Here is a 14120-nt window from a genome sequence, read left to right as displayed (position 1 = left end):
ACATGCCAAGTTAAGAGGGTGACCAGGAGAGCACCCAAACATAAGCGGCCAGATTAGACAGACAGACAGACAGACGGACGGACGGACGGACAGACAGACAGACAGACGGACGGACAGACAGACAGACAGACGGACGGACGGACGGACGGACAGACAGACAGACAAATACGCTCAAAGTTTTCGAAGTTTGCTGAGAAATGCTTCACATTTCAACATATACCAGTCTTTTCATATTTAAGTTTTCATAATATCTAAGCAAAGCTACAGCGTTGGATTGCTATTAAAAGGATTGTGGATTCCGTGGGAAGCACTGGAGATTCTTGGAAAACACTGAATATTGATAAATCACTAAATATTTGAAAAGAACCTACAAGTGCAGCAGTGTTGGCTAGGAAATGAATTTATGAGGCACTACTGTGGTGACATTACCAGTGCAGACTTCCTTCAGTACTTAGTGGCACAGATTTAACAAGAACATGTATTTAATGGCAACAGCAGTTGAGCCCCTTTATAACAAACATTCATGCAAGAGACAAGTGTGCATGCACTTGAATATAAGAGAATGAGAACGTGGTAGGCTGCATACAAGAGGTGCCTCGCGTAAGAGACAAGAACTGCTTTTGCGTCAACCGTCTTCTAAAACCCGAAGACAAACACAGCAGAGATGCACTTCCCGTTTTCTCTTAAAAGTTGCATGTATCTTTGGTCAACAATCATGCAAGCAATAATCTTGTGAACCCAGCTTCAACACACCCACATTTATATACAGTTACTTGAAAACCCAACTGCACTCATCATCAACTTCAGCTTTAATGTGTGATAATAAATAGGAATGACTTTGTATACAATGTAATAATTGTAGTATTTTTAGCCAGGGCTCAGTATAACTGTGCTTATTATTTAATAGAGCCATCACACAGGGCATCACCACATTGCGGAGTGTCCACAACCGTCCACAACTGTTGCAAAAAGCCAGAGAAAAGCTGCATGTTCCCACTTTGCCTAACCATAAACACACGGTAGTAAATACTGCAATGAGCCGTGGTCGTGGTTGAAAGTAATGTGGCACAACTTCTTGTGAGCTATTTCTGAAAGCAAAAAAAGAGCACATGAGAGGATGCACTAGATGTGGCACAAAATGTGGAGTTGCTTTAGGTTGTACTAAGCTTTTACTTCTTTCTACACTCATACTTCACAGCCGCCTGACTTTACAAGGACCATTATGGTAGAATGCATACACTGCTCTAGCTCTGCAATCATTCCGCAAAGAAGCACACTCAAGTCGCACTTTTCATAAATGAGGACACAAGTGCTGCACAGTCAGCTTGGCTGTAAGGAACAAAAGAACCCACATATACTCGGCATGCTCGGAGCGAGGGATGCGCTGTCTATTAAAAGACTGGGTACTGACAAAATCTCGTGGGCCAGATAGCCTGTGGGATCGGTTTGGGTGAACGTGCATATATCATCTGCAAAATTTTGGCCTAAAATACCAATCTTGAAGTCTGCATGAGCGACCAAGCACCATACGTCGCACCTCACAGCCTTAACACCCTCAAAAGTGACTCAGCAATGACTCCACTTCCCCCCCCACGTTGACACGCTGCAGCCAAATACAAGTTATGCTGACATCAAAGACTCTTCTACCATGTGTTTGCACTAGCAGACTACTACTCAGCAACTGCTCACAAGCACAGCACACATGTTGAAAGTTTTGTATCTGGCGGCACTGCTTCCTCGTTTCCTGTTTGATGGGGGTGAGCGTTTCACACACTACTTAGAGATAGTTGCACCCGGCGGTTTGGCGTTTTCAGGGCTCTCTTAAAACAGAAACTGATATTGGCTGGTAATAAGGAACCTATCATTATATTCTGTTGCACACTGTAACAAACAATGTGCCACATTATGGCTAACAGGCAACACATTGCAACATAAAAACTAGGGGCAAAAATGCTTGTGACAGTCCCTCTTTAATAACAAGATGACATTGATTATGTGATGCACAAACCGGCAACTGTTCCATTTTTAGTTGCCAAATGTCTTATATGCAGAGACTTCACTAAGATTGAAACCACAAATTAACATTGCCTGCGTGTTGTTTAAGAGACTTTGAAGCAGAATGTCTTGGCGTTATGTTGAACCAACTATCTTTAGCTTGGTCGCAGCATTTCGGTTTAGCTGCAAGCATAACTACGTTAACACGTCTGCTGAGTATTGTTGTGCAATGTATGGCACACATGTCTCAATAAAGTGAACCATAAGTGTTGAGCTGCCTAGCCTGCAAGCATTGCCCATCAAAAAGCAAGCTATGCCAAAGGGCAGTCTCTCAATTGAAAAAAAAAAAGAAAAAAAGCAAGTGATTAACATTTGACTCTAGGAATTCCAAAAGTGTGAGAATGCACACAGCATCTGCACAAAACAAACTTTCTTGTGAGATTTTAAGACAGCAGCCGTTATTCAGTAGTATATTTAGTTCACACAATGACGAGAATACAAGCTTGGATAGATATAACTGGAGACAAAACTCTAGTCAGGCCTTCTTCGTTCAATGAATTGGGATAAACTACCACACTACTGTGCCATTTGATCTTTTAGCTGGTTTTACAGCTTCATAGTGCACTTTACATGAACCAAGCTCAGTTGTTCCTCTAGCCAAGTGACTTGAATGACAATGCTGTTCCTTTCATTACACTACCCTGATACATATAACAGGACTGGTGGACTTGGGTCCTACAGTATATAACCACAGATATACCAACATAAATTGATAAGACAGCCAACTTACTGCACGTAACCTGTCTCGGATTCAACTGCTGTGCCAAAAGAACCGGTACCAATTTTCGCAGGTCGATGCGAGCTTCATAAGAACCATCATGAGTAATGGTCCCATCCCCTGCAAAACACAGATTAATTAGTGATGTCGGTTCTGTGCAAGCAGTTGAAATCTGAGCAGAACCTTAAAGTATATCCATAATGTGGTCACACTTTGAAGTAGACATCAGAAACCAGCTGTATACCAGGACGCCCATGGCTCAAATGACACCTAGCCTATTCGTCCCTCATCTGGCAACTGAGGGGAACTTGAATGGCAGGTGCACTGTCAATTTTGCTAGTAAATTGCTTGAGTTGGGGAGCAATGTGATACAATTTATAAAATTCTGCAGCTTCATGCCATCATATGATTATGCAGTAAGCCTTAAACCACCTGGAGGTTCTTTCACCTAAATGAACCATACAAGCAAGCTTCCAGAAGATTTGAAATACATCCGCCACTGCTTCACCCATGCAGGCAAATGAGAAAATTCTTTATTGCTCTTCTGGCACCATATTGAATTTTGATCAAGCCCCTCTCCCAATTTTGTTGGATCATTTTTTACCAAAGGGGAGAACTTTCTTTGTACGTTCTCAGGCAATTTGGCCAAACACCAACATCAAAATGGGACTGCCAAGAATCGAACCCTTGTGCTTAGCAGTGCAAAAGTTCAGCCGCCATAGCACCGATTCCTGTGCAATTATACCTAACAAAATGTCACAATCTACCTTAACCTCACACAATGAAATGTATAAACTACATGTTTTCTTCCCAAGTACTGCTGCAGATACTCATCAATTGAAGGGCCAATCAATCAAGCTAGGCCACGCTTAACTAGGGTCTGCAATGTAAACAGTGCCAGTTTTAGTGGCCAAATTAAAGTAAGTGGCCAAATTAAAGTAACTCCACAAAACAAATTAATACTGGTGTAAGTAAAACTGCAATAAGCAATTAACCATGGTTCTAGAGAGTGTGCAATTGCATTTATTATGGCTGAACTGATCAAACTTGAAGGATAAATTGTAACATAACAGTCAGAGCAAGTGTACTAGACAAGGCACCAAGCTATCCCATTTTTCCACCACATGCAGTGTTTTAGCTGGTGTTTTCTGCTTTCTGCCGCCGAAGAGGGTGGCCAACCACATGTGGGGCACTGAGGAAATGAACATGAAACCTCACAATGCAGTTTCTGTCAACAGACTTGCACAAAATATCCCTGAATATTGGTTTTATCTCTCATTTGCAGTTTCGCAGGCTCAAAAATGAGACCGAGCTGCCAAAAGGTTTCTTTCTTACTTGTGGCACCAGCTCTTGAGATTAACTTGTAATGCATGGCCCTCTGAGCTTGAAGTAGCTGTCACGAAGCTACGGCGCTTCGTTTTAATGCAGGAAAGCGATGATGTAAGAGAAACATGAGGCCTTTTGTTTATGAACACACTATTTTTACAGAGCACAAGAGCAAGGAAAACAAAATAATAAAGGCGTTGTAAACAGAAGAAAGTGCTTCAAGAAAGAGTTTCACCATGAGGGTAAACAGGCACCGACTCCGTTGGGGACACAAGTGTGAGCGGCGATGGCACTTGAAGTGTGGCACTGCAGAAGACGTGACGGTAGATGCTGGACCTGGCTCACAGCAATGGCTGGACACCCTTTCGGAATTTGCCAGTCAAGGTTTGGTCTCTGTTATGGAGATGCAAGTGGGCTTGGATCCTCCTAATGATCTACAAGCGCCACACACCAGAAGGAAGGTTGATGTGGACCTTCAGACCGGTACATGTCTGGTCGCAACTCCTGCATCCTGGACACCGTTTTCTCCTGGCCGCATCTGCTTTGCTACTCCGCTATTCTTTGGAATCTCCTTTTTTTTTTTGCCATCATGCCCATTGGTTCAGCGTCTCATCTCTACAGTAGGTGTGGCATGCCATCTTCTTCCGATTCCATTTCACTTGCACACATCCTCACAGTAGCACTTGTCACACATCCTTGTGGTTATGCATACAGCCAATATTTCCAGTCCCTTGCTAAGACTACTGATGAACTTGTGTGCTGCCGTGCTGGGGCAGCGACAATGATAAGGTCAACAGAGAAGTGAGCGCTTGAACTTAGAGATAAATCAGTTGATTTTCGTGTTCTAATGCAGCAATTCCTGCATCTCTGCTGCAGTCGTGACTCCAGACCATGGAATAACATAAACATTCCAAAAGATTTCTCTGAGCCAACCAACCTCTGACCTGCCCATCGCCATGGCCCGACTACCAAATGAAACCATGGTGCTCTGCATCCTGTTGCCGCTGGAATCGCCCGAATTTCGGCTAAGGAGCCCAGCCATATGGCTCATGGAAATGAAGGTTGGTTTCTACCTGCCCAATACTGTCGTTGCTGCCCAGGCACGTCAGCATGTGACAGCCCCTCCCCCTCCCCCATATAGATAAAATCTTGGTCAGACCAGTGCACATGCTTTTTCTTTGTTGTAGATGGCTTCGTGAAAGGTGAAGAGCAGAAACAGGAAAGATGGTATCATTCACAGAGGTCTGTACATAAGCAGGCTTCAGCCTGTCAATTGACACTTTTTACGCCCACACAAATTGTGAAATGCTTGTCTTGTCCCTTGATCCTCAAATGTGGTCCAAGTGAACACTAGTTGAAGCGATTAGCAAACTGCATCTGCTCGAAAAAAAAACATGAGCCGCAGCATAAGTCTATGCACAAGCCATTCCTCTTTGAGGATTTGGATTTACAAACCGCCACTCACGTTCTTCTTCGAACAGATGCAGCTCGCAAACGCCGAGACAGTGTCACAGCGATTAATGAAAAGGCAATTGATGGAGCATGCTTCCGGCTGAACGCATCCAAGACTAGAAAATTAAGAGCCTCATGAAAGAGAGTGCATGATGGATGTCCGAGCCAAGGAAAACAGGTCAACACGTTGAAAAAGACGGCTGTGGAATAAGTGTCGGAACCATCGCTGGAACACCGGGTGAAAACTGGATGGCCCCACCTGAATTGACTTCAACACGATGCAAACATTCATAAAAAAATGTGTGTACTTAGAACCCATGTGGGTTAGTCCTCTATATCGTGCAGCGTCTTTGTGGGAGCTTGGAGGATTTTGAACACTGTGTAGAAGAGAAGAAGTGCCGGCACCATCAACATCTAATAAAGAGGTGATCGGCTTCGCCATGGGGATGGCGGCTCGTTGTTTTATCAACAACGTTGACAAGTGATGCTGGGGAACAAAACACTCGGCAAACGCTGGCAAAAATACTGGATGTACCTTAAAAAATCTACCGTTTAAACCTTTTAAGTGCCCCCTTCCCTTTTTCAGGAGATTTAAAATATCTTCTCCCACCATTTTCACCTGTATTATTCACCTCGTGAGGGTGAATGAAAACAGTTAATGCATATGTATTCAATAAAGCATTTAAACAGAAGCACAAGTGTGCATTTCTCATTCTTAAAGGATCTTCCCCCACCATTTAGAATTTTGATCTAACAGCAAGCAAGGGCCCCCCTCCAAATCTTGTTAAAATATCCTTCACCATAGGGGATGCATTTGCTCGGGATTTTACTGTACATATGCCAACCATATTGCTACATACCAGTGGCATGGAGATGAAGAGGACAAAGACGGACGCTGCTCGCTTAACCAGCTGAAAATATATCTGTGTCTGCTCTTGCGAGTCAGTTTCCTTTTCGTAACATATTTGATGGAGCGGTGTGATCCCCCTCCTCTTTGAAGATCTCTGAAGCGGACGCTCACTCGCGGTTTTCAACATAACCACTCAAGACTCGACTACATCCTCTCTGGTGGCCAACCCAGCGGCCGCAACAACTTTCATGACGCTTCCTGCCCTCAAAGACCCTGGTTTGTTCTCGGGCCACGAGGGTTCCGTCGTCGACAAAAAGCCACACCTCTACCAATGAGTCAGCGCTACTTATAGGTGGGACACCACGCTCTTGCTCGCAAACCTCACCTTTTACCTCGACGGAATCCCTTGTATCTGGTTTGACACCCATGAGCATAACATTACCAGCTGGTACAGCTTCAAAGAACAGATCCGTGAGCTCTTTGGAAACCCGTATGGTCATGAAGAAGCTGCGAAGAACGAGTTATCAACTTGCGCACAAACTTCCATCGAGCCCTACATAAGCAACATTCAGGATGTCCTCACACTATACCGCAAGCCCGACGAGAACATGTCCGAGCCTGAAAAAGTTGCGCATATACTCAAACCTATCACGGACGATGCGTTTAACCTGTTGGTATTATACAACGTGTCATCTGTTGATGTCATTATTCAAGAATGCCGCCAGCTCCAACAAGCTAAAAGCAGGCGCATCTCACATCAGTTCCAGTGCCTTCCGAATACCGCCGCGACGTCCTCGTGTCTCGACGCATATCGTCCACCAGACACCTGTGACAACTTGACGCGACTCGTCAGGTGGCAACTTGAAGCGGCTTCTCCAGCTACGAGGGCACCAACGTCCCCAACCCCTTTCCTTCAATTAAGCTGCCCCTCATTCAAGCAGTCATCTGGCAGGAAATTGCCAGCTTGGGAATTTGCTCTATTTCACCACCTCCCCGTACCGACTTCCAGCCCCAGCACACGCCTGCCTGTCCATTCCCGACCGGTTCTCCCTCAACACTTCATAATTGGTCCGCATGACGAACACACAATTGCAAGCCCAGCTGGTTCTCGTGTCACTGCATTGGGCCCATTTCTCGCCATTGCAGAAGTTGCTGCGGTCCTTCTGCGCAAGCTTCGCCTTGTACCTTCCATGCTCCTCCCTCTTATCATCATGGCTCCAGCCCCAACCATTTTGCCAGGAACCTGCTCCTGAACACCGCTACTCCCCCCCTCCCCCACTTCACCAGTCTCATTCTCCACTGCCCCGCCGACAATATTCCGCCGCCTTTCCACGAGGTTTTCCAATGGCAAAATAAGTGTTGCAGCTCCCAGCAGTGACGCTGCATTGCTTGGACTGACAAAAATCCTCTCTTGACCATACAGACGAAACTGAACCTTATCGACGTTCAAGTAGACGGCGTGCATGTGACTGCTCCTGTCGACACCAGCGCTCAACTTTTCGTTAGGACGAATGATTTTCGCAGCAAGCTCAAGAAGGTTCTCCCACCTGCGACCACTCAGACCATGTTGCTGATAGCGGAATAGCATCTATCGTCAGCAGCTCCGTTTGTGCAAGATCGTAGATCGACACACAACTATTCCCACGACGTAATCCTAGGCCTCGACTTCATGTCTGCACATTCTACTTTCATAGACCGTTCGACTAGTACACTCCGTCTCTACTTGCACGCAACAAAACCTCTTGCACAACAGCCAAGTCGCCTCTACACAATGGGACATGCGTGCCTTGCTTCACAAGCACTAAGCTACGTAGAGCTCGTCTCATTACCACCAGTTCCCAACGGTGACTATTTTCTGACCTTTATCATCAATATCCTCATCAACCGCGGCATCACATTACCGCACACCATTCTGTCCATCGCAGGGAACTCCCAGTTGTCAACTTTAGTTTGACACCTCAAGGGATCTCCTTCGCATTGATTTGCACGTTAGAAAACAATGCTGTGGATGTTCTCACGATGGCCACTCTTTCTGGCACCCATGCTCAACATCAATCGGACACTTGCTCTGGCAGCGCTATTAGGTCGATGACTGTTTCCAACTTAAGGGGGGACGTGGCACTTGGAAGTAAAAAATTAGCCCAAAAATAGCATTTTCTCTCTCATCATTTTCACGTTCCCGATGCCTTTCCGCACCTATCAGCAAAGTCTGGCTTCGAAATTCCACTTATTTCTCAAGTTATAACCCATAAAGAAAACAACTTCGTGCAAGCGGACCTTTAAATTGAAGTGTAAACTAGCCGTACTTCAATCGCCGACGGCACACGAACTACGTGCTCCACCAGGGCCATTTTGGTCTTGTTGGAAAGGTCACGTTTCTAGCTTTTTTTTTTCTTTTCCAGTAGACAACTATGTGCTTCTCGCAAAAGCAAAAAAAGCGAAGTCAAAATCACGCACAGCGAATGATTCCATTGCTTGCTTGATGCACATGATCAAAATGGCGCTACCTGATTGGCCCGGACGCTGACTGCCCATGTACTGAAGATATTGTGCAAGATAACTTCCCCGGATAGCGGACGCTCTGTGGATTATGATCGCGCCGATGCTACCGGCATGTGTGAAGTGCGCGTAGACACGGGCCTCCCCGATAGCGTGCGTGATGTCGACTCCAGCTGTGTGCGTGTAGAGCCTGATGTGATCGGTGCCAGTGAAGTTCTCGACGCGCGCACCTGCGAGACAACCACTATGCTTCGTCGGTGTCGGCAACAGCGTGAAAAATTGAGCGCTTTTCGGAGTCAAGTGGTGCGATAGCGAGGCAAAATGCCAGCAAAGCAAACTCAGAATTCACACTAAAGCCTTCAATCCGTGATTTGGAGTTCGGTATCAAAGGAGCAGAACGCTTCTCTTTTTGCTATGCAAGCTGTTGTTGCAGAAGATGTGCTGTGCTTCAACATGGACAATGTCAATGCATTTGCTCCGATTCTAGAGCACGTCACAATATTTAGCAGCACATCCCTGAGGGCTAGGGAAAACTGTCGTCAAAGTGCAACCTTAAATAAATAGAGAGAAGCGACCTAAAGTCCCAGAAAGCTGGTCAAGAAGAAGCATAAGGATGGGATGCATCCAAATTATGCCCCTGGTACATTTTCATAAGATTTTATTAGTATTTTTTAAATAAATGTGTTTTTAAACGTTTTTTCTCATTTTTCTATCATCATAATTTCTTTTTTGCCAGAAAGATAAATGCATACAGTTTACAATATGGCTATTTTGAAGGCAATATGCAGATCAAAAATGTTTTTAACAGGGTCACATGCGTGACAGGTGAAGGTGGCTTTTTTATTGTGAACACTGATGTGCTCTAGCTCTTGTTGAAATTGGCCCAGCAAATTATTTATAGCATATTGCACTCCTGAAACATCCTACATTGTTTCTACACTGTCGTCAATATTTTTGTGCTTCTTGATTAGATGCTAATTTGGCTCCAAACAAAGAACCCAGGTTATACATTGATTGTGGAGTATCCTAGAAACTACTTGACCTATCAAAGAAGTAATTACATCTTTAGTATTTGCACATCTAAATACACAAACTGAAAATTTCGTTCAGGTCTATACATAAATAAAGTTGCTCATCAAGTGTAGCCTCCCCTCTTAACGAGCTCCAGCGGGTTCTGCTGTCCTGCATCGACGTTTTCAACCTTAGCAGCCGTCCAATGAGGAAAGCTACTGGTGTGAAGCACCGCATAAACACTGGTAATGGGCATCCCATTCATAGGCATCCATATCGGGTGTCGGCAACCGAGCGTCACATTATTCAAAGTGAGGTCGACAAAATGCTTGTTAAGTCCGTCACTGAGATGTCATGCTAGTCCGTAAGAAAGACAGCACATGGCGTTTCTGTGTCCATTATTGACACCGAAACAAAATTACCAAAAGAAATTACCAATTCAGCGTCACTTAGCGTGATAGAGTACCTAAGCGCCACCTGCCCATGTTGATCACAAAAATTATCAGTTTTCTGTTCAGTTTTGCCTTTGTATTTGCTTGTTTTTTTCTTAATAAAATTCAGTTGCAAGTCAGCATTGGTGTTGTGCACATTCTTCTTTCTTCTTAGTCCTCGTCCCCCAGTGCACTGCTAAAATTAAGATGAACACGTTCTCATGTTTCAATTCTCATGCAGTTTGAAACTCATATAGAGCACCTATCAGCCATCTTAGACATCTTCCATTGTGCTGGCCTACAGCTGAACTAGTCCAAATGTCACTTTGGACGCCACCAAATCACAGCACTGGGCCATTTAGTAGACGCAAACAGTGTACAACCTGACCCATCAAAAATCAGCGTCGTCAAAAACTTTCCTGTCCCACAATCTGCAAAGGATGTACGCAGCTTTATCAGACTATGTTCCTCCTTCCGACACTTGGTGAAAAATTTTGCGCACTTAGCCAGGCCTCTTACACAGCTCCACAAACAAGACGTCCCTCCAAAGAGGCTTCTGCATTCTCGACTCTCTTCCCAACACTCCTCCGATTCTGGTACCTTCAGACAGATGCAAGTTGCATTGAAGCAGTCAACAACAACGTGGCCATGATTGCCTTATTGCCAGCCGCCTCCTACCCGCCCATAATTATTCCATTCCAGAGCGTCAGTGGTTGGCTCCAGTTTAGGCGGTGGCGAAGTTTTGACCTTACCTATAAGCAAGCCCATTTTCGGTAGTTAGCGACCACCACGCGCTCTGCTGGCTGAACTCTCTGAAAGATTCCTCAGGGCGCTTGGTCGCGGGGCTTTGAGCCTGCAAAAGTTTTCCAATTTGGTCGTCTACATATCTGGCCACCTGCACCATGATGCCGATTGCCTTTCCCGGTACCCTGTCGACGATACCGAAAACACGCCCCCCCCCCCCCCCCCCCAGAGCACTCTATCTTGTAAGTGTCCAATTTCCTTAATATTGGTGAAGAATAAAAATGGAATGCACTGCTGCTTGACATCATCAAGTGTACGAAATCTTCCCCAATCGACACTTCCGTCTGCCACTTTGTACTTCAAAAAGATGTCCTATACCGCCGTAATTCCTGACCTGACGGGCCTGACCTTCTCATTGTTGTGTCTAAGCATTTGTGGCACAGTGTCCTCACCGAACTTCACGACTTTCCCACAGCTGGAACACTTAGAGTTTCTCGCACGTACAAGCGAGCACGGCGTCATTTCTTCTGGCCAGGCCTTGCTCGCTCGGTATGCCAATACATCCCCATGTGCGAGTTATGGCAACGTCGTAAAACACCGTCGCTGCTACCCACTGGCCATCCTCAACCAATTGACATACTCGCAGAACCATTTTACCGTGTTGGGTTGGACCTGCTTGGTCCTTTTCCTACATCAATATTGGAAAACAAATAGATAGCCGTGATTACAGATTACGCTACACACTACGCTATTACACGAGCTTTACCGACAAGCTGTGGAATCGACGTCACTTACTTCTTGTTAGGGGACGTTATATTGGTTCACTGTGCCCTGACTCAACTCCTCCCAGACCGTGGCCGTACATTTCTATCCCAAGTCATCACCGACATTCTGCAATATTATTCCATGCAACACACACTGACCACCACTTACCACCCTCAAACCAACAGCCTCGCGGAACGCTGTAACCGTACTCTCACATATATGCTCGCATGTACGTGTCGCGCGGACACCGAAATGGGAATCTTGCCCTACCCTACGCAACTTTCGGGTATAATTCATTCCGTCACGACACAGCGGGCTTTTCCCCGTTCTACCTATTGTACAAAAGAGAACAGACTTTACCACTGGACACAGTCATCTCAGCTCGAACCTCGACCCCCAGAAAGTATGCTCGCGACTTGATCGCTTGAGCCGATCATGCCCGTCAGCTCACCCAGGCTCGCCATGGCGCCTGTACGATGTGGAACATCAAGATGTACATTTCACTCCCATTACCCTCGTTTTACTCTGGTCTCTTCATCGTCGGGTGGGCCTATTAGAAAACTTTTGTCTAACTACAAGGGATATTACCACGTATTACGTCAAGTAACACCTGTGCCTGGATGGATGGATGTCATGAGCGTCCCCTTCAAAACGGGATGGTGGCGTGTGAGCCACCAAGCTCTCAAGAAAAAAAAAAAGACAATAAAACTTTTTTTGTTGGCCTGATGCCTTATCTACTTCGATTAAATGTCTATCATTATAACAAAAATAAATGTAAATTTATGTTCCATCTCTCTGCCTTTTCAGGAAAAATGACCTCGTTTTCCCACTGTCTCTGTCCTTTATCTCTAATTTTCTGTTACCAATATTCTAACTGTCCCTTACTTGCTTCTATCATGGACAAGTTCAGCTTTTCATGTGTCTCTAAAACCCAAAGTCTCATGTAGGCTTGTACGCACACGTATACCTGAGTGGACATCGCCGCATTCAATCAGAACATGTTCCTTCCTTTCTTTAACTTCCCCACAGCATGTACATTGTTCTTCTTTATTGAATCTCGCTTTATGACTAAGCGTTCTCAGGCAACCCGACCTCGCTTCGAACAGTAAAACTCTTCCTCCTGAATAATATAACCTCTCCCGACTTATTTCGCTCTTACCCTTACTGTGAGCCGGCTTATTTTCCATCGCTGTCATCCAATAAATCCTCTCCGCCTCTCTGACTTTTCGCTTAATGCTCCTTGTTGCCGTATCGCCCACATTGCTAGCCGCATACTTACTGGTGAGCCTCTTAGTTCTTTTTCTCCACTTTCTGCCCACGCTTTTCCTATACAAATACCTGAACACTTTCCGGCCCATCTACTCTCCTTCATTTCCCTAAACCTGTCTTCAAATCTCATTTTGCTCTTACTCCAAAGCCTGTTCATCCCATTTCCCCCTTTACAGCCTCATTCGTCGTATTCCCATGAGCGCCCAAAGTCCTTTCATGTACATTCATTCCTAATTGCACTTAATGCACACCACTGAGATTCCAAATGTAAGCCCTGTAATCATTACTCTTTGCCACAGACCTCGAAGCACTTTGTACCTATTGTATCCCCATACACTCTGTGCTTCGTTATTGCAACATTCCTCTTTCCCTCTGATGCTGATTTTTTTTTCCTGTACCTCCATATAACTATCTCCCTCATTTATCCATACTCCGAGGTACTTGTACTCGCTTACCCTCAGTATTTCTTAGCCCTGTGTTGAGACCGCCTGGTCTTTGTGATTATTGAATACCATCGATCCACATTTTGAACTAAATCTTAGTCCTAGAGCCTCGCCTTCCCTACCGCATATATTTGCTCGCCACTGTATATCGTCTTGACTGTCCACAGATAGGACAGTATTGTTACAGAGATGAAGTAGAAGAATACGAAGGGCAGAAGCAGCTGACAAGCGCAAGAGTGTGCCAATCCACCATTGTGACTCTTGCCTGTGGTTTTCCTCTGTAAACACACCTTGTACAGTAGTCACCAACCCCGTAACATATTGGTGAGACATTCTGGGTAACCATCAGGCTACGGAGCTCTGCAGCGGACGTCGCATCACTTTTCCAGCCATGGCGAATGCTGAGCTCTCCGTCTCAACGTCGGCATCTCTGACGAACACGGCGTCGCAACCATACGTTTTGGGGTGGTGCCACCAAATTTGTGGCATGCGTGTTCTTTGCTGTAAGTGTTTCCTTCAGCTCTAGGAAGCATAATATGCACACCAAGATTCGTGTA

At 45.3% G+C, this 14120-nt stretch overlaps 1 protein-coding gene across 1 annotated transcript in view; it reads right to left on the bottom strand.

The window, feature by feature from the left end:
* Positions 1–791: 791 nt before the first annotated feature.
* The window catches only part of LOC142813850 (checkpoint protein HUS1-like), a 47228-nt gene continuing 33899 nt past the window's right edge, over positions 792–14120 (bottom strand). The window contains exons 7-8 of the mRNA XM_075891814.1: positions 2786–2893; positions 792–1088 (exon numbers count right to left, since the gene is read on the bottom strand). Of these exons, the coding sequence (XP_075747929.1) occupies positions 1003–1088; positions 2786–2893 (194 nt within the window). The 3' untranslated portion in view covers positions 792–1002. The remainder of the gene's footprint in view (positions 1089–2785; positions 2894–14120) is intronic.

Source organism: Rhipicephalus microplus, chromosome 4, assembly GCF_043290135.1.
Source record: "Rhipicephalus microplus isolate Deutch F79 chromosome 4, USDA_Rmic, whole genome shotgun sequence".
Taxonomy (NCBI): Eukaryota; Metazoa; Arthropoda; class Arachnida; order Ixodida; family Ixodidae; genus Rhipicephalus; species Rhipicephalus microplus.
This window is presented reverse-complemented; position numbering and strand designations above follow the sequence as displayed.